Consider the following 24,634-nt stretch of genomic DNA (forward strand, 5'->3'; position numbering starts at 1 on the left):
CCTCTTTTGTCCTTTTAAGCCCCTCCATCTGCTTTTCATTAAACTTTGAAAATGAGTTGTTAAGTCCAGCTGTCAGGCGTGCATCCATAAACATTACACAACAATGTCTGTAAGCCATCGGTGACTGTACTGTACTGCGTTTGCTGCCTGTCTGGGCCTGTCTGTCCCACTTTTTGTCTGTACAGGCCTCTGTAGTTCTCATAGGTGTTAATTCAGGGGTCCACACACCACACCTTGACACTCTTCACACCTTCTGCTCAGACCACTGCAATTTTGCATTTGCATCTCTGTATATTTGTGTGTATGACCGTACATGAGGTAGTTCGGGACGTCCTGAGCTGATATGCAGGATCAGGATTGCATCTCATCCAGGCAATTTGAAGTACCGCCCATATACAATGTTTTGCCAGCTGTTGTGAGTTTTTTTTTTTTTTTTTCAATTCAATTCAACTTTATTGATTCCCCAAGGGGGGAAATTCCATAGTTGCTGATTGTGGAGCACACACAGTTAATAAACAGCACTGGTGCTTAATGACAGAACTGTGTACGTCAGTGAGTAATGCTGGCAGAACCACAGCTACTTTACATGTGTTACAACTTTGTTGTTACCTTCTCCACTTTAAGTTTTGCTGTTTTTTTTTTCTTTTCTCCTTTGACAACGAACCTCAACTGAACAGCCACAACTCGGCTCATCACCAGCAACACCCACAATAAATGTTAAGTTTGGTTAAATATACATCACAGAGAAGGCAGTTAAAGGCAAACATTGAGCTACTTTGTTTATTTGGATCTGCAATTGTTGTTCCCTTGGTAACGTATCTAACAAAAAACTGAAAAAAAGTTTTTATAATCCACAAATGTTTGCACTTGCGCCAAATGCAGTACATACTGCATTATAATTACAGCGGTGATATCCAGCGATTAAAACAGTATCATCATTATACCCAATGACATCAAAATATAAATTGAGTAATATTATAATGTAATATATATCAGTTAGTCAAACCTGAATTCTGCAAATAAAGGACACTTAATATGCAGGTTTTGAGAATAAATTGCAGACAGATATAGTATGGCAGATGTTTCTAGCAATACTGGGATCTTTATTTAAGATTTTTCATTACATGTGCTTTTGATTTAGACAAAGACTGATCTTTGTGTCAAAGTCACATATTGTAGTTTTGTTTAAAAACGTGTTTGAGTGTAAAAGATCTCAGTGGGGCTCTTACAGCAGGACTCATCTGGCACCCAGTGTGGAGCTGTGAGCTGTGAGCTTTTGCTTTGGCAGGCCGCCTCTGCATTTCTCTGCTATTGCACTTGTGTGTAATAGGACATATCTCAGCCCACGACAAATAAGCCTCCTTATTTTTGCCTTTTCCATTTGCCGACCTGTAATCTGATACAGCCGAGGCTGTTGGCAGTTATTCCTCTGCACTGTCGAGCTGTCACATGATGCTGGCAGACAGAGCGCTGTTTCTGACTCTGTGCGTGACTCCATGTTTTACAAAATAATCCCATGCACCGCTGTCTGCCCATTGACCAGTAGTTGCTACTACTTCTACCCCCACAAATCCTCTTGTACAACATTTCCCAATCCCTCGGATAACATTCGGCTTCATAACTAGATCGGGAGTGGTACGCGCATAAGTCGTTTTTATTCCGAGACTGGTGACATTTGGGGTTTAGGTGCCACCAGATGCTTTCATAGGAAAAGCCATTGATTTTGCTGTGACTCACCTCCTGAAAGCCTTCTTTTCATCTGGGATGAGAGGAAGAATGGCCGAGGTGTGTGCGCGGCCCCAGTCACAACATGTTTGGACGTGATGGAATGCAAAATGACAACGGCTCAATTCCCTTTTAGAAAATTTAAATTTGTGCTTGAAAGAAGCTGTATATGTATAATACATAGATAGGAAGGCTCTGTATGTGTGAGGACATGGCAGCGTGTGTCACTGTTCTCATGTATGAGAGGTAGGTGTGTATGTGTTTTCTTGAGAGTGCAGAAGTGAGAGTGGTGTTTGTTTAAAGCTCCATGTGAAACCCAGTCTGGACAACTAGAATTTACTCCACATACACACCCAGTGTAGACTGAAATGGAGACCTACTACTTAGAGCCTTTTTAGAGCTAAGACCAAATTAAATTTTAACGCTGTCGGAAAATTGGATTGTAGATTTGGTCAGGGCGCTATTGCATACTGTATGCCACAAAAAAAGATTTTTAGGCACGTTTACCCTACAGTCTGATTTTTGCATGTCATTTGTGCTGACTTGGATAAACAGCCTTTTCTGTACAAGCCTGCTGTCTGATCTACACCTGAGTGACTTGAGATTTTGCAGGTGCTGCCAAATTCACTTTGTCATAAACACACAGCATGTTGCAACTAGTGAATAAACCTTTTTTGAATAAACCTGTCATGTAACCATGTAAGTAATTCCCATGCATGAAATCGGGCAACGTCACTTTATTAGGCTACATTAATAATGTGACCACTAACAGTGATATGAAGTGTATATTATTGTAACCTGGTTTAGCAGTAAGACCCTTTTCCCTTAATTCTTGTTTCTTATATTACCAACTAAAACTAAAACTAATGACACATGCAGCTGTTAAGATGCTGCAGTAATGTTGCACATCTGCACTAAGATCTTTGTAGTGTTTTTAGTGGGTGTCATGGTCAGCAGGCACTCCATGGGCCCTGTGTATAATCAGCCGTCCCTTCAGTACCAGCTTGATGACACAAAGGCCGTGTGCTTCGCCTTCAGACATCATCCGCTCCTGTCATCTACCCAAACACCTCCCCACCCACTCCCCTCAGGAGCACTGGGGGCATCCGGTTCCTCATCACACTTCCCATTCCGTCCTGTGATTGGCTGAGGCGAGAACTCGTAGTGACCCCTGGGGCTGATGTCAGCTTGCCTCCAGGGCTGTGGTTTGTGTTTATCATCCAGAGGGACAGCCTGGGATGCGTCACTGTTTTAGAGGACCAAAGCTCTTCTTGGCCGAGCTTCTATCAGTCCTAGTGAGAACAAAGCCAAGTTTGAGGCAGCGTTAACGGAGATTAAGAGGTTTGAGTGTTGGTCTGGGCTCATCTGCTGGGAATTGGGCGTTTCTGAACACACGGACACAGCTGTGCTGTTACTGTCTGCTGTATGGGTTGTGGCTCACGTCCCGTAAAGGACGGGATTTAGCATAGATGATATGAATCCACATCAGTATCTGTCTCAAAATCTATCCATCTATCTATATATCCATTATTCACCCATCCATCCGTCCATAAACCCTGTTTCATTTACAATGGCACAAAGACAATCCTCATAATTGAAAAGCAAGGACCAGCAAAGGTTTTGTGGTTTTGCTTAAAGATTGATTTTAGAATTCATAATCAAAATTGTCATTGATTGACTGAACGATGAATCAACTTGTTGATTTAGCACCATAGATGCTTTGCAGCCCAGACATTTTATATTATCTAGCTTAGTTTACTTCAATTTAGTTTTATTTTATGTTGATTTATGTTATCGCTCCCATTACATGATATTTTATGTCATTTGATAGTATTGGGTAATTCCCAGTGATGTCCTTTCAAAAAAACTCAATGCATAAAACTGTTCGCTCTGGAAAGAAGGAGGACGTCGCTTTTGTTGAACCGGTTCTTTAAAGCAGCTTCATGTTTTGTCTGAAAGACTTCCACCTCTGACAGACGGGATATCCTCCTGTCACATTCTGCCAGAAACCGGATGAGAGTAACCACAAGATTGTCTCCTGATAGCAGTCAATCATTGTTCCTCAAGTGACAATGCATTGTAATCTGATACTGCTTTAACCGCAATTAGATGGAATCTTAAAATCCTGGTGCCCACTTGCAGATGGTGAATGTTGATTGTATTCAAACAGGTACAGAATCATGAATTGGCATGCAAATGTTTGGCTGGCTGTCCAGTACTTGACATCCTGTATTTTAAACACCACCCATATAGCCCTTCGGGGTTGTATTTGATGAATCATCTGCTCGTTACCTCACCAAGCACCAACATATTTTTAATCGGCACAGAAGACAACTGGCATCAGAAGACCTGAATATAAAATTATAGAAGACCTAATAATGAACTTATGAGTGGAAAATGCCACAGAATCCTCTCATGTGATGGCTGCCACAGCCTTTCAGCTGCCGATCCTTTGAGCCTGATGGCTTCGCTTTGTTCAGGCTCCATGGATTGTTCATCTGATCCGAACCAGCTGCCTGTAGAGTCTCCTGCACCTGCCCTTCGCTTTCATTTCAGCTTTAACCTACTCGGAACATCTCACATTCTCTTGCTATCACCTCCACAGATTTGTACCATGTGCCTTCGTTGAAATGCGGTTTGGTCTGTTAATCCGAACAATACAGAGCTGTTGGGATTTACATTTTCCTCCTCCACAGGTTGAACATGTTTTGTTGCCCCAGGGCCAGTGAAACCTGCAAAGATGTAAAATTGCAGTGTTGAATGACTGGACCCACCACAGAGTTTCCCCCATCTTCTGAATTGGCAGGTTGAGCCACTTTAACCTCGACTAACTTCTCTACTTGAAGGAATGTAATTTATATTGGTTTTTAGTGATCAATAAACTATTTCTGAGAAGCTTTGCACAAGATTGCTTATGGCAATCTCCTGATTATAGTGGGATTTATGCTACATGGAAAGATAATTCACTGCCTGATATAGCTGTCCAAACATGGCATATAAATGCTAATGGTGCACTTCTATTGGAGCTCAAGTATCAACACAAGCTAATGCAGTTCACGCTGTACAGTTTCTTGTTGCTGTGCTAGAGTATCAATAACCAGTAACGCCGTGGCAATCTGATACACACTGTGTCTGAAGTAAGAGAAGAGGTTATTGTGTTCCAGCGTGTGTCTCCTTTCAGGTCTCTTTCAAGAGCTAGACTGCGGTTACACACATGCAACTGCACAAATGTGTGCAAACGAACGCACAGACGGGTTACATGCATAAAATGTCACAAACACACACATGCGCCTGCATCCACATGCAGTCCTACATAAATATTGAGCTTCTCGTGTACACACAGGCCGTTTGCAGTGTTGCATGCTCCTGCCGCAGGAGACGAGGCTCAGAGTGTGTATTTTAAGAGACGGATGAGATGTGGAAACACCATTATGCTGTCAAGAGGAGACTCAAAGTGGAGTCTTGTCGGGGCAGCCAGGTACAGGTATGTTTGAACATTAGCTCTGGAGCTCTGCAAATGCATTTAGCTTTGCATGGTCTTTTCTCTTGGTTTGTGTTTGAACTCTGTCTGTGTTTGAGTTAGAACTGAGTGGTTAAGATAAGGTCATGTACCGCTGCTGTATCTTACCATAGCTTCTGTTTTGTATTCAGCTCAGTGCAGTGATACTGATACGGTCATATTTTCACAAACACGCTTATGCTCCCTAGGAATGTCCCGAGGAGAGTTGCAGGTTCAGGATCGGGTCAGATCCAGGCGTTTGTTGTTGGGCTGACATCGTAAAGCCTGATCCGTTTCTGATCCTTGTTTGCTTGGTGTATGCCAGCTGTCAAAAATGCCCAGTTGCACTGTTAAAACTGGAACAGCACAGCGTTCAGAGTGAATGAACTGTGTAGCTCCCAAAATAAACAAACAGCAGTCAACAGTTTCTGGCTATGCCAGTGGACAGTGCAGCCTGATGTAAGCAGAGCAACTTTTAACTTCTTTAACATTCTACAGGTGGAGCACATCTTTGAGGTTGGCTAGTTTATTGAAAACTTTTTTTCATGCAGGAAATGAAAATACAAGATCTTATACAAAATACTGTAGGACAATATACAAAATATGACAGGACACACTTTGGGGGGACTGTTAGCTGGCTGGAAGGGCGTGTTGGTGTCTGTGATTGATGGACAGTAACTGGCAGGTTGTCAGTACTGCTGGCAGATAGATGATGAAAATGACTAATTCCTCCTCCTAGGAATCAATAGTGTCCTCAAACATATCTTATTAATCCTTTTAAAACTCTTGTCTGCTCTGTGCTGAAGGCACCTTTCAATCCCGCTTGGTAACGTGGGTCAGTTGTGGATGACAACACTCACAGAGGATCGCGTGTCTTCGCTGAGCTCCAGATCAGTTTCTGATGCACCTGAAGCTGTCGCCTCTGACTCAACCTCTGATTCTATCTCTGATTCTATCTCTGCCTCTCCGTCTCTCTTGTTTCCAATCTCGTAGTTTTTTTTTTTTTCTTTGGCTCCTTTGTTTGTATCTATGTTCTTGTCTATACCTCTCTTGTGGTTTTCCCCATGCACTGGTAAAGATGTCAAGCAAGAACAAAGTTGCATCTTGACAGATCCAGATCTGTTGGTCTAGTTGTGTCAGTTTTCTTGTGAGGAGAGAGATACTTTTCTCTTTTTCTCAGCTGTCTTGTTTACTCTCTTGCCTTGACATGCTTTCTAGTCAAACCTGTAAATACAAAACCCAAATTTGAATGGCTGACAATAGTATTTGTAGGTTTGGTTTCTGTTTTGGGGGCTTCCTGGCTAATCACCGGAGCACTTTCCTCCGCAGGGTATTTATCGACTCAGGCACATGTGGACTGTCGCCAGGTTTAGTTCTCAGCTTTGCCTTTTGAAAATCTGTCTTAATAGATTTTGGATGATTTTTTTTCCCCACTTGGATTTGATTTCAATCCTCCTCGTTGTTGAAGGATCAAGAGCAGTAGGTCCAGAGGTGAATGTTGGCAGGCTGACAGCTGGTGTAACTGTAGACGCCACTCTGACGTGTGTCTTTAATTTACCCCACACACACACACACACACACACAATTTTCTCAGAGACGGACCCTTTAGAATAACCCAAACCCTCCATTGCTGTCCTGCATTCCAGTTTGACTCTTTGCATTGCACAACGGCAGCTCTTAAAAGTTTTTAAAGCTTTGGTCATTCTCTACTGTGAAGACTGGATTGTTTTGCATTGTTTAAGAGGGTTGCTTTCAATAGCTTTTACAACATTAGCTATGATTCTGAGGTTAAAGGAATTTATTTACAGAGAAGAACAAATTATTTATAGATTTATGTCCCAAAAGCAAAACATTGTCTTCTACTTCTCAATGCATGTCTGATTTTGAGAAATTTCTAATACCCACATTTTGCTGTCGCTGTGCATGTTTGAGACGCTGCTTTTTCCAACAATTGGCTTATTTTGTGCTGTATTTTGCCAAAAGCCATTCACAAATGCTGTAATTGTTAGTGTTTGAGTTGAACACCAGATGAGGGAGCAGCAATTACATATGACATAATGACCAGGCCATGCAGACTATTTGACAGGACAATTAGTTAAGACAATTTAATACAGTTGCCTGATTAACAACCTTTCTGTCTGTCTAAATCGTCCTGCAGAAAACCTCTCACCTGGTGCGCCAATAAGATTAAAACTAGCACCATGGGGTATTTGCAACTACAGTAACAATGACCCTATTATAGCTCCAGCCAGAGAACACTTAGCACTGCGAAAATGAGTCAGAGGTGGTAAAGTGGAAAGTATTTAGGCCTCACTTAGTAGGCCTAATGGAATGAAAATGAGAATTTTCTCTGATAAAAAGGCCTTCATTTGTGAACATTATGTGATTAGATGGTTGTTAGGCTCTTTAGGAAACGTTCTAACTAATGGAAGCGCCAAACATAGCCCGAATATTTTAGTTTGGAAGTTCTCCAAGTACTGTGCCACGGACATCGGGCCACACTATGAGTGATAACCGCAGACGACTTTTCTGCATAGACGCCTTTCGTAAATAACTCCAACCTGAATTACCATACCACTGCTGATAAATCAAGACAGACACTTGGCTATCCCACAGTGATGATGCAACTTTGGGGCAATACAGCTTGTGTGCAAAGCTGCACACAAACTCAGCAGCAGTGTCAGAAAAGTTCGTCAAAGGTTTATTGCTCTGTGAGCTGCTTTGTACCTCTGGCAGCTTCTCTGGCACTAATTGGCACACAGGTTCCCATTTAGGGCAGACCTGGCCAGGAAAGTCAGATAAAATTCACTTGGAAAAAGAATCTGATCTGCCAGTCATAGTCCTCGTTCTGGAAAGAGAGCGGTAGTGCAACAGTGGCTGACGTCTTTGTCATTATGGGAGGTATGTTTCATGCCGTTTTCATTGCCGTGTCTCTACAGGCACTACAGATGCACCATAATCTTGTCAATGTAGCTCAAGCTATACTTTTGAGCTCTTGCTGGCATCTAAAGGTTGGCTGTTTTTAAAAATACAGACAGGCATAATGGTTATCTTAACGCATCGATTCTCCCTCCACCCTGTCTGCTCTTATCTCAGTCAAATCTGTTTGGTGAGAAAACATGCTCCCATCCTCCTCTGGGATTTCATTGATTTTTAGCGTCAACCAGTTAACATATAACCTGTGTGAAGGTCACTGTGGTGATGCGCTAAAAGACAATGTGCTCAACTGTTGATCCTAAATGCTTCTACTCTGCTTTTCCCACTAAGCTGCTTATTCTCCGTAGCAGAGGTCAAAGGCAAATGAATTGATGAAGGTGCATGTATGTGACTTTTTATTTGACACAGGTATAGAATATAAGAATATTTTCATTTTTAGCCTATTTGCTGTATATCACATACACTTTACATCACAACTTATTATTTTGCCCACCCAGCTGCTGTGTTTGAATGTGCTGTTGCTACCTTTGCAGACAAACCTGCACAGACATGTTGTATAATCTTTTAAGGAGCATGTTATGTCACAAGAAGAGCAATAGTTTAAGTGTAATGTGAAAGAAGAAAGAAGCTCGGTATGGAACAACAGGGGAGGAGAGGCAATGTCTGCTTAATAAAATATCCATGGGATGACTTAGTTTGTTTGGAGGCGAAACTGCAGGCTTGTGAATTTACACTCGCTCACTCTTTTCCTCTCTCCTGTGAATCACCTTGTCACAGAACTTCCCAGCCCAACGGAAAGCCTCTATCCATCCTCTGCATCTCTCCATCCTCTCCTCCTCTCAGGCCGCCTTGGGTTTCACTGAGGAAGTATAAGACATGGCTGCCGTGCGATCGTTCATTATTCATCATGTTAATCAGGCCGCAGGCTAAGAGCTCCTGATTTTGTCCCTTTGCACCACATGTGCGATCCTGTTGGTCTTTTGCATTTTTCACTGTTGCCTTTGTTTGGATTATTCTGGTTTTTATTCTTTTCATCAAATGAGTAATTTATATGACGAGGAGCTCTTTGCTCCCACCACTGAATGCAAACTCTCTCATGCTGAAGTAAAGACTCTCTTGATTCTTCCATTCGAAGCTGAATAAAGTCTGTGGATTAATCATAACGGCCTTGGTTTTAATTTCTACTTGTAAGCAGTGTAATTTTGGCTATTTTTAGAGCACGGTATGTTAAACTGTCAAGCGGTTGCCTGGTTTGATCAGATATGAGGCTTTTTGAATGGCGACATTGTTCTGAGTGCGGCTCGATGCCATTGACCTGCTTGCTTTTGCCAGTGTTTCTCTCTGGTTTCTGTCTCGGTTTTCTTTTTCTCCTCCGTTTCTGACAACGGCTGCAAGATTAGTGGGGTTGAACGGTTGAATGGAAGGACACGAGGGTGAAACACGAATAGATTGAACGATACAAAGGTGTGGGGCCTTAAGCATCGACATTAATGGTTGTAATGGAGCAAGTTGAATGTAATGCAGTGGAACATACAGTATGGAGGGAAAGATGAAAGAAGGGAAGATGTAACTGTAGAACTATGAAGCGACTGGATTTGTCATGTTGGGTTTGTATTTGATGTCTTTACCCTTTACTTGTTCTCATCTATCATTCAAATGTGTGAAAATACTGTATAAATGTAGTTGGTGTAATGTTTTCAGTAGAGTTTGCACTTTCTGGGTTTCTTTTTTTTTTTTTTTCTTCTTATTTGCACGAGCCTGGTGTATAATCAGCACCTTATCTGCGTTTCCTTTCCATTCCTCTCTTCATTGTTTATTGCTTGGAGGCCTTTTCTTAGCTTGGGTGTCACTGTCAACTGCAGTGATCTGTAGTGGTCTTTTTTTTCAGCATGAAACATTGAGGTTTTTAGAAGTTGTTACTGGAAGTAGTTCAGGATTTCAGCCAGACTTTATATCCAGATACATCCAAAACATGCACCCATAATAACACCCTGAACAATACATTATCTGTCGTTAAGATCTTTTGATTCAGGGAGAGACTGTGACAAAACTGAGTCAGGGTGCAGCCTCAGACCTGTGCCGGTGTGTTTTTATGGGCTGTAACCTTCAGTGAAACCTCTCAGCCCTCCCTTTTATCTACACTGAATATTTATAACATAGGACCTTAGCCTTTGCCCCGCACTTGTACACACAGCCCAGCACAGCAGGCTGGGACAGTTGTTAATTCTACAGAGTAAGTGGCAACCAGTGAGTCTGGTAGCAGTCCAGACCCTATAAACTTCTCTTGGCACTCACATCAGGAGGAATGTTTGGCACTTGAATTGGGCGGGACTGACTACTGATGTATATGCTGACAGAGATGGCAAACACTCATGCTCTTAGTCATATTTGTATGTTTCTGGCCTCATGCCTGAAAGCTTAAGTTTAGCAATATATCAATCAAAGTGTGGGGTCTTGAAATAGTAACAGTTATCAAATGACAATGAGATAATCAACACAGTTACAGTGTTAGTGGTGGTATTTAACAGGATGGGGACCTATTCAGTTTTAATTTAGCAGTTTTGAACTTTTGATTTTGAATTCTTTTGAAAGTTGTAGAATTATGAGATTATGCACCATGCACACACATACACACACACACACAAGCACTCATACACGTGTATAAATGTGTACTAACAGAGTGGTCATAGTTCCTTGTCACCGCACCATGTTGACACGTGTCTTTGTACAGAAATGTGTGTGTGGTTTTACACACATCAGCTAGCACTTGAATGGCATTTTCCAATTTCCACCTCCCTTCTCACTGGTACCATTTACTCTTAAATGAAAGGGTCTTTTGTTTCATACCTCAACCTTGCTTTGACCTTGCAGTGGAGTTCACGTGCAGTCTGTAGCCCTGCCATGGTTCTGCACACATCCGAACATCAGAGGAGACTGAATGGGGGTTTGTCAAGCTTGATAAGTGGAACAGAGAAGTGTTTGTCTGTTAGATGAAGATAGAGCATATCAGACTTCTGCATGTATTACAACCTGTTTGAAAAAAAAAAGACAAACTGATCACTCACCTGGAGGTGAGCGCATTTTTCTTCGAGTGATCAGCTCTTTGTAGACATTCTCTGAGGCCTCGAGGAAACAAGTAGTAGTTAACCTTTATTTATCCAGGGAGGGTTCATTTCAAAAATGCACTTTTTTCCAGCAGTAACCTGCTTTGTATTTTCACAGTCACACCTGAGCTGCCAATTACAACAACAGTCCTCCATTCAGCTGTACAAAGACAGAAGCTGGGTGCTTACTTCCTTTTCAAATCTTATGCTAACACGACGGCAAACATGGTTTCAGTATTCTCTCTGTTTTATTCAACAGGAGATTAGACAGTAAAACAGGACATTTGTAAGGATTTAATCATAGTATTGTTATTGTCTTCATGATTCTTTTTAAGTTCTGTCATCTTGTGGAAATGAATGCATAATGTTTAGTAACCAGCAAAGGTTGGACTACCCTCACACAGGCATGGTGGACATACGAGGGAAAGAGATCTCAAAACGTTGGCAAATAAGCTTGACACTACCTACGCTGTTAGATGCTGGGACACCACTGGATATAGATGCAGTATATAGGCACTGTTTGTGAACTGAGTTACATCACAGTAATGGATTGATTGAAAATATCAGTAATGGATTTTCCTCATTGCAAATTGCCCAAGCTGCTCGAGTACTACAAGGAGAATTATAAGGACACACACACACACACACACACACACTCACACACTTGACATTAAGTGACAATAAGCCGACTGTATGTTCTTAATCCATCATTCATTAGTGTTGCCTGCTGTGAGGATAAAGCATGTGGTGGCGCAGATTGTATTAACGTGTTTTTTCCCTTTAAGTCACCACAAGATAAGTGTCATGTTGTCTTAAATTTAGCAGTTTGCACCGTCTCATTGCCTCGTTTGGCCTTCCTGCTCTAAATCCTAAATCTACAGTCACTTAATTATTCTTTCAGATCTTCTGTGTTTTTTTTCCCTGCCCCATCCATTTTAAATACAGCGAGAAGGAGGAGGTGAGAAGGCTGCAGCAAAATGCATTTTTTAGCAATGGGCAGCACTCTGGAGATTACAAAACGGTGTCACACTAAACTTGCAAATTACATTAGTCAAAAAATGCGTTTTGATCTGCTGTAACATCACTGCAGCACCGCAGGGTTATAGTGAGCTGGACAGATAGGCAAAGAACTCGCGGAGAGGATTCACTGCAGTGTTTCAGAGTACGTAACGAGTCTTGATGTGCGTCAAGTGTAGGGCAGTGTACTGTTAAAGTTTTATAAGGAAAAGAGGGTGGTGAGGGGGGGTGGATGAAAATAGTAAATAATTAGAGTGGTGAGACAAACTAGAAAAGAAATATATAAAAATCATTGAAAGTGAATGAGAAGACGTAGAATAAATTATAAGACCAAACACTGATGCCACGAAAGTCCAACACACCATCGGATGCCATTTTTAACATTGTTTAGTAATGGTCATGGGTCCAATTATGAGGAACCCTGCTGGTTTGGATCATCTGCGTTTGTCATCTGTCCGTCCTCATCACCCGAGACAGTCAACAAACTAGAGGGAAATGTGATTGCCTCTTCAAACAGCTCGAGAAAATCATGAAAGAAGCCCAGGGCAGAATCCTCGGAATCTGGGCTTGATACATCCCTGTGCGACGTGTCCCAAGACGATGGAGGAGAATTTGTGGAGAACGCGTCGTCAAAATAACTGTCCTGGAGGAGAGCTAGCTCTGAATTCAGACTGCCAAAGTCGAAGCTCGGCCAAGCCTCACTCTCCAGATACTGTTGAAATTCATTTTTTTAAAAGTCATTTACTTTCTGGAAACTCTAGAATCAAGAATACTTGATAAATCAGTGAACATAATCATTAGCTGCCATACCTCCATGTCTATCAGTGCATTGTTGTTGTAGATGTCTTGAAAGTTCATAAGATTTTCGAGCAGGTGGGAAAGCTGCAGCTCAATTGGCTCACCACTGCTGTCGCTCAAGCTCTCTTCAGCCTCGCAGATGTCGTCATCTGACTGGAAGCCTGAGTCTATATCTTCTATAGACATTTTGGTGTCAGGCTCGAGGACAGCACCCTGTTGTACTTGAGGGCGTGTGTTAATACGTGCGACCCGTTAGAATTGATCAGAATCACTGTTGCCATAATAAATTCAGTCTGTGTTTATTCGAAAATACTGCGCTGTTGCTTTGTGGAATCCATAGAGATAAAACATGATGATTTGCCATTATGGGATGGAACCATATGGCAGCCATCTTACCTGAGTCTTACCTGATCTTACCTTTGCTGTAAATAGAGCGTGTAGGTAAAGAGGCTTATGTTGTCTCATAAGCATCGTGTTTTTCTAGCAATACACCCAACACTGTTACAATATCCTTATTATTGCTCCAATAGAGCAGACATTGACTTGTTTTCTTTTAAATTTGCCTGAACTTAATATGTAAGAATTCTATTCTAAAAGGTATTCTGAAAGGCTAATATGCTGCATTAAGCAAAAGACATCCTAAATGTGTTCAATATTGTTGCCTACATCAGGAACACATATTTCTCAATATATTAATGTTATTAACTGTACATAAGGCACGATATGTCTCACTCACGCACTCACACTCTTGGGTAGCGGGTACGGTTTAAAGTAAACGTGGGTATCTGCACCTACCCACAGGTGGCGAGGGTAAAGAACATCTAGTTAAGATGGCGGATGATTATCACATGAGTTATGATTTAATGTCTCACCTGTTTTTTTTATATCTATAGTGAGATCATCTGAACCCGGGATTAGAATTTAAATTTCATTTATTTATTTTTTGGCAGGTTCTGAGACTGAAGTTGACACGACCTTTAACTTTCAGAGTTTTTGTTAATTTTTGTTTGTACCGTTACAAACAAACAGCGCCATCATATTACATTGCATTAATTATTACACACTACTATCACAATACATTGTTAATTAAATTTGGCCCACAGTAGAGTCTGTTCTCTATACTGGATGGCTTGACGGATACTGAAGGATTGTGCTTAGGTGTTATCTTTGATTTTGACGGTAATTGTTCCACTGTAAAACATCGTGCTTCAGTACGTATAATCTTTATCACTGCTCTATACATGGCACACTTCATGGATTTGTAGTTGAAAATATAATATCAGTTAAATCTATTTCTACAAAATAGTTTTTTCTGTCAAATATTAGCACGAGCATCAAACTTCTCCACTATCACATGGACCTTTTTCTGAATCTCAACCTAATAAATTCCATGTTTTGAATGAAAATATTGGATTCTCAATCCTTTTCTTTGTTCTGAAACCAGGAAAATGTCCCCCTTTTACATTAAACCCTAAATACAACATTTAATGAGCACTGCAGTGGAATTCATTATTGTATAATAACATGGGGTCATACTTTTAATTGTGGACACAGACTTCTACATAGACTGTCCTCTTCATGGTGCTGTTGTGGAGCAGTGAGCAGCTCGGGACAGTTTGGCTGTCTGTAATGTAATGCTGGGCTTTCCCCCTGCAGCCGGCGTGTTGGCCTTGGCCTGCCTCCAGGCCTGTTGGGCTGATGGGATGGAGGGGGGGGGACAGCAGGAGATGCTGTCTTTGATCTTACTCCAAATCTGTCCTTTAGTTTTTATGGAATACTTTAGATAAAGGCCTGCCAGATTAGCATCATGGGAATCTCAGTTAGGTCCCGAGGGAACAGACGAGAGTGTATTTGGTGTTCAAGAGTTTGTATTATCCATTTTTTTCAAATATCAGATTTGGAAATGTATGAGTGAGGATGGTTCTTAAGCAGAGAAGCGCACATCAGAGCTCTATATGTGTGTGTCCGTGTGTTTCTGTCTTGTGTGTTCTCTTAACCTTGTTTACTATGAGTCTTAAGTTTGGCACCGTAACATTTGCTCTGAGCTATTTTTACCAGATGAATTTGGCCTCAGAGATTGACACACACACACACGCACACACACACACGCACACACACACACACACACACACACGCACACACACTCTTTGATGTGGCCTGCCCCGCCCAGTCCCTACAGATACATACTATATGAACCACAACACATAATACAGACACACATATCAACACTGTCACAGCACCACTTCAATTCTAAACATAGGACAGCCACAAGACTCCCGTCTGGAAGTCTCCTCGTGTCCTACTGTTGTTGTTTGTGTGCACGGCTGCATTCAGATGTTCAGGGTACATGTGACACATTCTGTATCTGGTGTGTTCTAGCTGTAATGAAAATATATTCACTTTATCTACTCAATGTTTTTACTCTTCAGTGATTTAAAATACACTAAAAATGTCATGGTCACCACAGGACTTCCTGTATGAAGCTGTTGTTGACTACTTGACATCAAATCTGTTTGTGCTCGTTTGCCGTAAATCACGTTGTTGTTTTAAGGTTTTGGCAGATATCTCAATTCGTTGAAAAACAGAAATGTGTTTTGACTGAACTGGATTGGAGGCAGTGATTTGTGGCTTCCTTTCCCACAACACAAGCTCTTGCATTGTTGACAGATGCAGATCTAGTGAACGTTGGCTACTTCCTGTATTTCTGTGTCAGATAAGAGTTTTACAACATCGCTCTGAGTTCCAGAAGTTCAGCTCCCTGAGAGATCAGCTGGGTTATTTTTTAACCTACAGCTTAACCTAATGTTACATTTTATTGGTTGAAAGTGTTTTCCTTTGCTAATATTCCCCTGTTTTTTTGCTTGCATGGGTGATTGTATTGTGGTGCCACAATACAAAACGAGGAAACATTAACAGCACCCCTGCCCATAAGAGTCCAAATTTGTCCCTATCCCTAGGGGGGAAAAAAGAAAGATAGGACATTTAAAGTGGGAGAGGGTTCTCTGTGTGTTTCTGTATTAGTGTGTAAATTCAGGTTTTCACACTGAGCTTCATCAGCTGGAATCCACAGGGTCTCCGTGTCGGGGGTTACACAAATTGACACAGGCTGTCACAGACCATGACGTCTGTCACAGCAGTCTGACAGTCTGTGTTTGTAGCTGACAGCAAACAACCCTCCCCGTATAATTTCAGTCGCCTACACATTTGCAAATCATGAGGTTTTTTTTGTGCCGTCAGTACTTGAGATCACCTGTCCGTCGTGCAACGTAGGCAGTGCTTTTTGGAAAAAAACTGGAAACGTTACTTTGTGTTTGCATCCACGGTGTCTCACAGTGTGTCTTTCACATACTACATTTATGCACCACTAACATACTTTGATGTAGACTGAACAACCCCCAAAATGTTTTCATTAACAAGCAATTTAGTAAGTCAGTGTTAAAATTGACATACTTATGAAAAGAAACACCATTTGACACTTAATTCACTGTTTTTTTGCACTCCATAATAGCCAATTTCCTTTACTGTTCTTTCTGTCTTTATTTTTCTCCACCTCTCTTTATCCCTCAAACCTTATTTTTCCTCTCCCCCAATTTACCTTTTTAAATGTCTCCATTTAATGTAATTTAGCAAGAAGCGTTATTATCCCTCTATAAAGTGTCTGGTCCCCTTTTGCAGTGAGCTGCATGTGTTACAGTCGACTGGAACCGCTCAAGTGGCTAATGAGGCTGTAACTACACCTCAGGGCTGCTGTGTGCGGGTTGAACCCAAACAGTCATGTCTTGACTCATAACTTTGTCAAATGACGCCCACTTTCTTATAGCACTTGCTTAACAAACGGGCACTTGCATTAGCATGCTCCCATTCTGTCTTTGGCTTCGCTGCTGTACTGCTGCTTGCAGTGAAATGGATGCTCATATTTTATACCTCCTGTGCATGTGTTTTTCCATATCAAGACATTAAGGTGCAATCTCAGTTATCTAGCAGCCGTAAATCCCAGTTAGGACTTTGTTTACTCTGTCAAAAGGAATCTCACGCCTCATTTTCTATCTGTTATAGTTCTGTGTGTAAAACTTTTTGAGCTAGGTTTTTGTGCCAGTTCTGATACATTGTTAAGCCCTCAACTCTTTCCTCCGCCCCTTCAGTTTTTTTTCTGCACTCTTATGCTTTGATTCCCACCCTTCCTTGTCCCTATCCCCCTCTTTACTTCTTTCTTTATCTCCCACTTCTACTAATCTAGTGTGACCTTTGCGTGTCTTTTTCATGTCAAAACATTTGGCAAGAAAATGTCACTCAAGTATACACTAACTATGACTGGCATTCCCTTCAGGCCCCGATGATGGTGAACCTACTGCTTGAAGAGCCAACAATGGCAAATTAATGTCATGCTTAAGTGCCTGTTTGAAGTTTTTTTTAACAGGCAGACTTGTACAGGATTTAGGCTTTTATACCTCATTTTATGTCAGTGCTGCTTGTCATGCCATCCTTCCTTTAATCAATTCTCATACTGACTATTTTCCCTGTCTTAGTGTTCACATACATTTTACAGCACATTTCACACGGCGTATATATATCAAAACGTTTGATATTATTGGCATTGCACGTCCACTGTCGGTGGACTTTTGCGCTCTTCGTCCATTGTTATTGCAATGGATGTTGCGTCTGTTTGGATGAGGGCCGTTCCAACACAATTTTGCACAAGTTAATTTATGTCAAATGATTGTGTGTTTGACTTTCACCTAATTTTTGGCTGTGGGTGGTTTTAAATGTCTCCATCTTCTCTCCCTCTCTTCCAGGATGCCGGTTATTGGCTGCAGGTCCACCGGTTGGAGCACGGAGATGGTGGCATCCTGGACCTGGATGATGTACTCTGCGATGTGGCTGATGACAAAGACAGGGTGAGTGACGCTTGGGAGAGTAGATATGAACTATTGTGAAAACACTGAACCAAAGACAGAAGCAGAAGCTGATGCTCAGCAGTATTTTCTACCGTCCTCTGTTGCTTCGGAGCTTGAGTGGGGCTCCTTGTGAACAGTGATGGCGCGACAGCAGTTGTTTTCAAAATACATCTTCGGCTGCACAAATGCAGATTTCTTTTATTTACCTACTGGCATTCCTGAGTGATCGGTCTCAGTTGTTTTACTAAAGCAACGTCCTATTTATTGATCAGTATTTACATGTCTTGATTAATTTAACAAAGAAAACATGCTGATGTAAGCACATAGAGCCATTATTTGTTAACATTAGCATATTTTCTTCGTTAATCTTAACAAAAAAGAGATCCAGGTCTATGAGCTTTGCTAAACAGATGCTAAACACTAACATTGACACTCCTGGTGGTCGGATGCATGAAACTGCGTAGATACACGCAAGACTTTTGTCAGACTTACAAAGCAACATATATTCCTGGTTTTGTTTTGTAACTCCATGCCCATTTAGTCATAAATGGATGTAGAAATACATTTGTCACATGTAAAGCCCCCTGAGGCAAACTGTGATACTGGATCAAAAGAGATAAAAGATAAAAGTAAAACTGACTAGACTTGATCGTGGTGATATCTCAACCATCATTATTAGACACTTTATATTTCATGTCCACCATTCACATCTGTCCCCTGGAATGCTACACCTCTGTAGATTTTGTCTAAAGACTTCCCTCGAATCTGTGTGTGTCAGAAGCCTGACAACCATCCGTCCGAGTTCATCCATCGCCTCTGGTGCCGTTTGAGAGATGGAAGCTCACCCTGACTAACAGCCAGGGGCCACAGGGTCACGTTCACTACCGTGGTCAAATATGTCAGTGCATTCCCTTGAAAGACTGAAAGGTGTTTAAGTATGTATGCAAAGCACTTGTATACCAAGAAATCTGCTGAGGGGAATGCATTTACAACTTCAAGCGTTTGGAGGGAAAGTTGCTTGGTTGCTTTTCACCGCAGATCAAACGTCTCCATCTCGATGAATATGAATAATTGCTGGGATTCTTTGTGATGTTTTTTCAGTTCAAATGATGGGGGGAAAAAAAAACAAGGGCAGATTTATCAGTTATGAAAACAATGTAATTCTAATTCTACGCAGTTCATTTGTTAGAGCGTACCAGAAGTGAAAGTATTATCAGATTGTTTCGATGAGTTTCTCCATTGAAGTAAAAGCTCTTGAAACACATTTTCAGCAGAGAGGAAAATTAAGATTTTTTTTTTTTTTTTAAAGAGCACAAGAGCTTATTAAATTACACAGTCAGACTTTCAGGGCCCTAACGTGACATACATCTTAGCCGAAACTTAAATTTTAAGTTTTGTAGTTGAAGCGCACTGTGACGCAGTGAGTTCTTACACTGTTGGTGGCCAGCTTGCTCTCTTGCAACTATGTCAAAGTCAATGTTTATAGGCTTCCAGGTGCGAGTGTGTAAAAGAGTGTACGTCGGTGTATTTCCTCTCGACTAGCTGTCATCATGGCATCTCTTCACATCCCCCCTCCCCCTCTGTACCCCTCGCTCCTTCGTCCCTACAGGCGTTTTCCACAGCAGAGAATGTGTACATTTCATACATGACAGCCCTTCAGCCTCGCTGACACAAATCTACATCACTCTCACTGCTTTGACATCAAACCCCTTGGGGATCTGTGTATGGTTTGGTTAGAACTTCCATATTAAAATAAGTGAAATGTTCAAACAATATTTAGTGACATTCAGGGCTGCAACTAATGAACTCTTCATTGTTGATTAATCAGAGTTCATTATTTTATTCATTTATTTATTTAGGTGAGTCGATCTTTTTGTTAAAAATAGTGCCACTTGCATGTTCCCAGAGCTCATGGTGATGCCTTTAAAGTGCCCGTTTTTCCCGCCAAATGTCAAGAACGTCAAGTAAAGAATGTTTCACTTGTTAAATGTCTTGACAATCCCCTCCAGATATAAGACATAAAAACACACTCCAAAAAATCACGATATATTTTTGCTCACCCGGTTTCAAATTCTAGTTCTTCATCTACTCCTTCTCCCTCAGTATCAGACACAAGATGTCTCCTCCTTCGCTGAAAAGTCCACTCTTGGTGTACGTGTGCTGGAGGCTTCAAGTTTCCACATCACAGTTTCCTAACGGACCACATGTCCCTGATGTCACACAGTTCTGCTCGTACATGTCTTCAACTCAAATGAATGTGAAAACAGCCCTCTAGTGTCGAACACTCACCATTCTGCATACACTGAAGCTCAAGAATCCTACCGAGGTACTTAAGAATAATTAGTTCTTATAAATAATATATCATTATTAGTAATAAGAATAAGCAACAAAGAACTTTGCCTAAATAAAGTACAGTCCAAAATCAGCATTTTTCTAATTCTATTTATTTTTCTGAGTGTTATGACTGAGGGTGTCCCACACAGTGTCTCCTTTAGTTTCATACTAATTTAATAAGGTGTTTTCTGGTCCCATTGACCTCCTTCATCCAATCAGAGGACCACAAAAATTGGGCCAATTTGTAGATCATATCATGTGAGGAAATACACATAGACATCCAAGTTAAAGCACTGCAAAAGTTATTTACTGTTATTCACGCTGTGCTTCCCCCTGACCCACTTCTCACCCACTCAGGTAATACAGAAAAGTTACACACGATACTGAAGCTCCACACAGTGCTGAATCCACAGATGACAGAATTGGCTTCGTATCAATTACATCTCGCGTTGCCTATTGTTCAGTGATTCAAATCTCATCTTCATCTGATTATCTTTGGCACATTGTGAAGATATTGTGGAATTGAACTATGCTCTGAGGCAGAACCTGTGGGAATGAGTTGGATTGTAGTGGGTTGTGTTGTCGGCCATGTAGCAACCAGCTATTCATTTAGTGCACAGCTTGCTGGTGCTCAGCCAAACACGGCTTAAAACACAGAGGTGGTGTCTGTCTGTCTGTCTGTCTGTCTGTCAGTGGAGGAAAAAATGTGGTGGGTTTCTCTGGTTCTCCATTTATTTTTCTAAAAATAGAACTTTAAAAAGTTGGATCTCAGGGTTTTTGCATTTTAAGCCCTGACACACTAAGCAGATCTTGACTTATGAGTGCCATTAGAAGCGCACTTATCATAGACTCTGTCACCTCTCTACCAAAGTGTTCACTGACAGGATTTCAATCAGCACCGTAACATTATTTTACTTGTGAAGTCGTTGTTTCTTCCTGGTTGTAGGTGGACCTTATCGGTGGACTGTCAAAGATTCTTGACACACCTCAAACTGACTGGATAGGTCTCATCTTCTGTCTGTGACTGAGGTCCAGAAAGACGTTTTATACCAAATATAGGTTACCTCGTGCAGCCTCGATCAACTTCAAAGAGGAAACTGTGGCTGTGGCAGCAAACTGACTCCTTTTTAAATCCCACTGTGCAACTCAGGACAGAGTGTTTGCAGTCCAGTAGAGCCAGAAGAGCACACAGTGGAAAGTGGGGCCCTGAGCCACAGTTCATGGCCTCTGCTGGCCCACAGCCACGCTGCTCTGTGTGTGTGCAAGAGTTTGTGAGTGTGAGCTCACTGTTCGTATCTGCCGAGAGCACAGCTGCTTGGCTGTCTGCGAGTGTGTGTGTGTGCGCGCGTGCATGCGTGTGTGTGCGTGGATAGGCTTCAAGCTTAAGTGTGTGAAAATGAATCCAGCTTCTGTGTAGTGGTGTGTGTGCCGTGGATAAACGTCTGTGGATGTCTGTCAAGAAGTGTGTTTGGTTCCCGACCTCTGACCTCAGAGAGATGCCTAATGGTGTCAGTGAGTGTTGTTTGGTGATGTGGGGCACAGCTGCTGCTGTGGGGAAATGAAATTAAGCCTGGCTTTTCTTTTTATCGTGTCCAACAACGTCAATTGAATTAATGTAATGGTGTTAGAAAATCATTGGTTAGTGTCTAGTGTAAAGCAGAAGGAAATGAATGGCTGCAATAGCAAGATGTGTTTTTAGGGATGGGAAAACACTGGATTAATGTAGATGGAAGTCAAAGACGGGTAATTTAACACAATAAGATTTTTTTTTCATATGAATCCACATTAGTTGAGGCTCAGTCTGAGAAAAAGAGGGAAAGATGAAGGTGTTAAGCATCTATGAGAGTGTGAGTGACTCCATGTGTCCCACTAAACATGACTGGTGGTCTCTTGGCAGCTGTGACTCATCTCTGCCATTCCACAGGAGCTTTTTAAAGACTGGAAGGAATGGCTGGCCCATCACACAAGGACACTTTTATTAGCTTACACGGGAATGAAACACACAGGCTGCGTGTAGCACTCGTCTTGGAAGTACAAATGCATACTGAACATTTTTATTGCTTTTGCTTAATGTGTGTGTGTGTGTGTGTGTGTGTGAGTATGTTTGTCAGAAATGGAGCAAAGTGTAGAAGTGTGTGTCTGTTTTTACTGTATGCATCATCCATGCCAGGAAATGTGGCAGCTTGCCCTCAGCCTTACCAAATGTTTTTTCCAAATGCCATCTTTCCATCCGTTCATCATCCTTCCTTCCCCTTCTCCCCTTTTTTCCAACCCTCATGCAAAGTGAGCAGTCTGCCTTCCAAAGGTACATGGAACGTATCTTTACTTATGACCTCCATTAACCTCAGCCATTCTAGAAATCCACTTTCTGGTGGCTGGATCTGTATTATTCCTGTCGATGGTCATCATGCTGACGCATGATCAGAATGTTTCTGATTGGCTGGCAGGTCTGTCTGTAAAATCTGTGTTAATGGACACCTTAAACATAGTTCTGGACAGCACTTTAACCACTTTCCTAAATCAGTCTGTGCGGTATATTTTACTGCAGGTCACCATAGCAACAGTCACTCTGCTTTGTTAAACTTACTAAACAGTGCCAGTAAAGGATCGGAGTTCATCTTGTGACACTGAAAATTAATAAGTACATGTTTGTTATTCTGAGGTCTGTAGTAAAAAGTGTATTTATTACCTTTTTAAATACCTTTATCCTGTGTTGTGTGATGTCCAAGGCTAGTGGAGCAAAGTTAAGTACAAGCTACTCTCTTACAAAAATGCACACACCGCTCAATTATACACACACACCCACTTTGCCAGAGTGCACACAGAGACACTTGTGAGAATATACGCATTCATGCACACATACACACACAGTGGCACACACACACACACACACACACTCCCTGACATACCCCGACATACCCCAGGTGTCTGGTGACAGGCTTGTCCCTACATACACTCCTGCAGCGATGTCACAACCCTAAATGATGGCACCTGGGCGGGCCATCGCCACATTCCTCTGTGTGTGTGTGTGTGTGTGTTAGGGTGTGTGTGTGTGTGTTAGGGTGTGCGACACAGCTGCACCCGCTGCTACTCCATCACTGACAGGTCCTGCCCTGGTCAGCGTGGTGCCGGGATGTGTGACAGACGGACTCATTTATTAGCTTGCCGTGTGTGTTTGTGTACCTTTTGTTGTAGCTTTGTTTTCACGTCAGCATCTATTTCCCAGATGTTTGTGTAAAGATATGTGTGTAATTTTTAAAAAATTAATTACTGATAATGATTTTTAATTTTCTTGTTTGTGTGTGTGTTTGCTTTTGATCCAGACGATCTAGTCTGAGCAGAATATAGACGTGTCTCGCAGCATAGGAGACAGAGATACGGGAGGGGGCCATGGGGTTAAATAAACCCAGAGGAGTTTCTTAAAATGACTCCTTCAGACTGCTGTCTGTCCTGTTGCAGAGTATCAACAGACAGACAGGCTACCAGTCACATATTTGTGTGTGTATGTGTGTGTGTGTGTGTGTGTGTGTGTGTGTGTGTGTGTGTGTGTGTGTGTTACCCGGTGGAATGGAGTGGTTTGGTCCTTGTGTCTCCACTGTCACTTGAGGTCAGGCTTTGCCACTGTATAAGATAGCAGTATTTACTTAACCCTTTAACATCCTCACCAAGAAAAAAGCAATGAAAAAATGTATTCTTTATATATTTTATTTCCTTGGGGCACTAATCACAAAAATCAATGTTTTTTTTTTAAGAACAGACCCCACATTTTTTGAAATATTGGTTATTTTTTGAAATAACGGTTGAGATGTCGTAAGTAAAACATGTTTTCAATAAGATATAGTGAGTCAAAATGTGCTCTACCATGTGGTTGAGCAGAAGGTTAAAGGGTTAAGAGCTACATGCTTTTGGGCTCTCGTTGTACATAATTTAAGATGATTAGATTGGTCAATTGATATGAAAGCTATAATGGTGTTTGTGCAGAGATAGAAAGGGGAAATAATAAGGGAAATGGCCCATCAGTGGGAGTAACAGCATTATGTTTTTAAAGCTTACTTTGAGAAATGTCAACATATTTTTCAAACAAAAACGGTCAAACAATAAGTTAAAATCCATGTCAAAGTTGGCAAAGACGAAATGCATTGAGGAACTGCGTTAGTTCCTACACCAGTAACAGATGAGGAAAATTCCCAGCAGTGTGCGGCTGGCTGTAAAATCACCTTTTGCATCCATCAAATCGTTTATCCTGTCAGACATTGTGGTGGGCTGAAGCCTCTCCCAGCATGCACAGGGTGTGAGAAGAGCTACAAAACCGCCAGTCTATCACA

General features: G+C 41.6%; 1 protein-coding gene across 3 annotated transcripts in view; it reads left to right on the forward strand.

Annotated features, from left to right (window-relative positions):
• pard3ab (par-3 family cell polarity regulator alpha, b) overlaps positions 1–24,634 on the forward strand; it is a 216,593-nt gene that overhangs the window by 15,672 nt on the left and 176,287 nt on the right. For all 3 annotated transcript variants that reach the window (XM_070844549.1, XM_070844550.1, XM_070844551.1), the window contains exon 2: positions 17,874–17,975. In XM_070844549.1, the coding sequence (XP_070700650.1) occupies positions 17,874–17,975 (102 nt within the window). The remainder of the gene's footprint in view (positions 1–17,873; positions 17,976–24,634) is intronic.

The sequence above is a fragment of the Pempheris klunzingeri genome, chromosome 15, assembly GCF_042242105.1.
Source record: "Pempheris klunzingeri isolate RE-2024b chromosome 15, fPemKlu1.hap1, whole genome shotgun sequence".
Taxonomy (NCBI): domain Eukaryota; kingdom Metazoa; phylum Chordata; class Actinopteri; order Acropomatiformes; family Pempheridae; genus Pempheris; species Pempheris klunzingeri.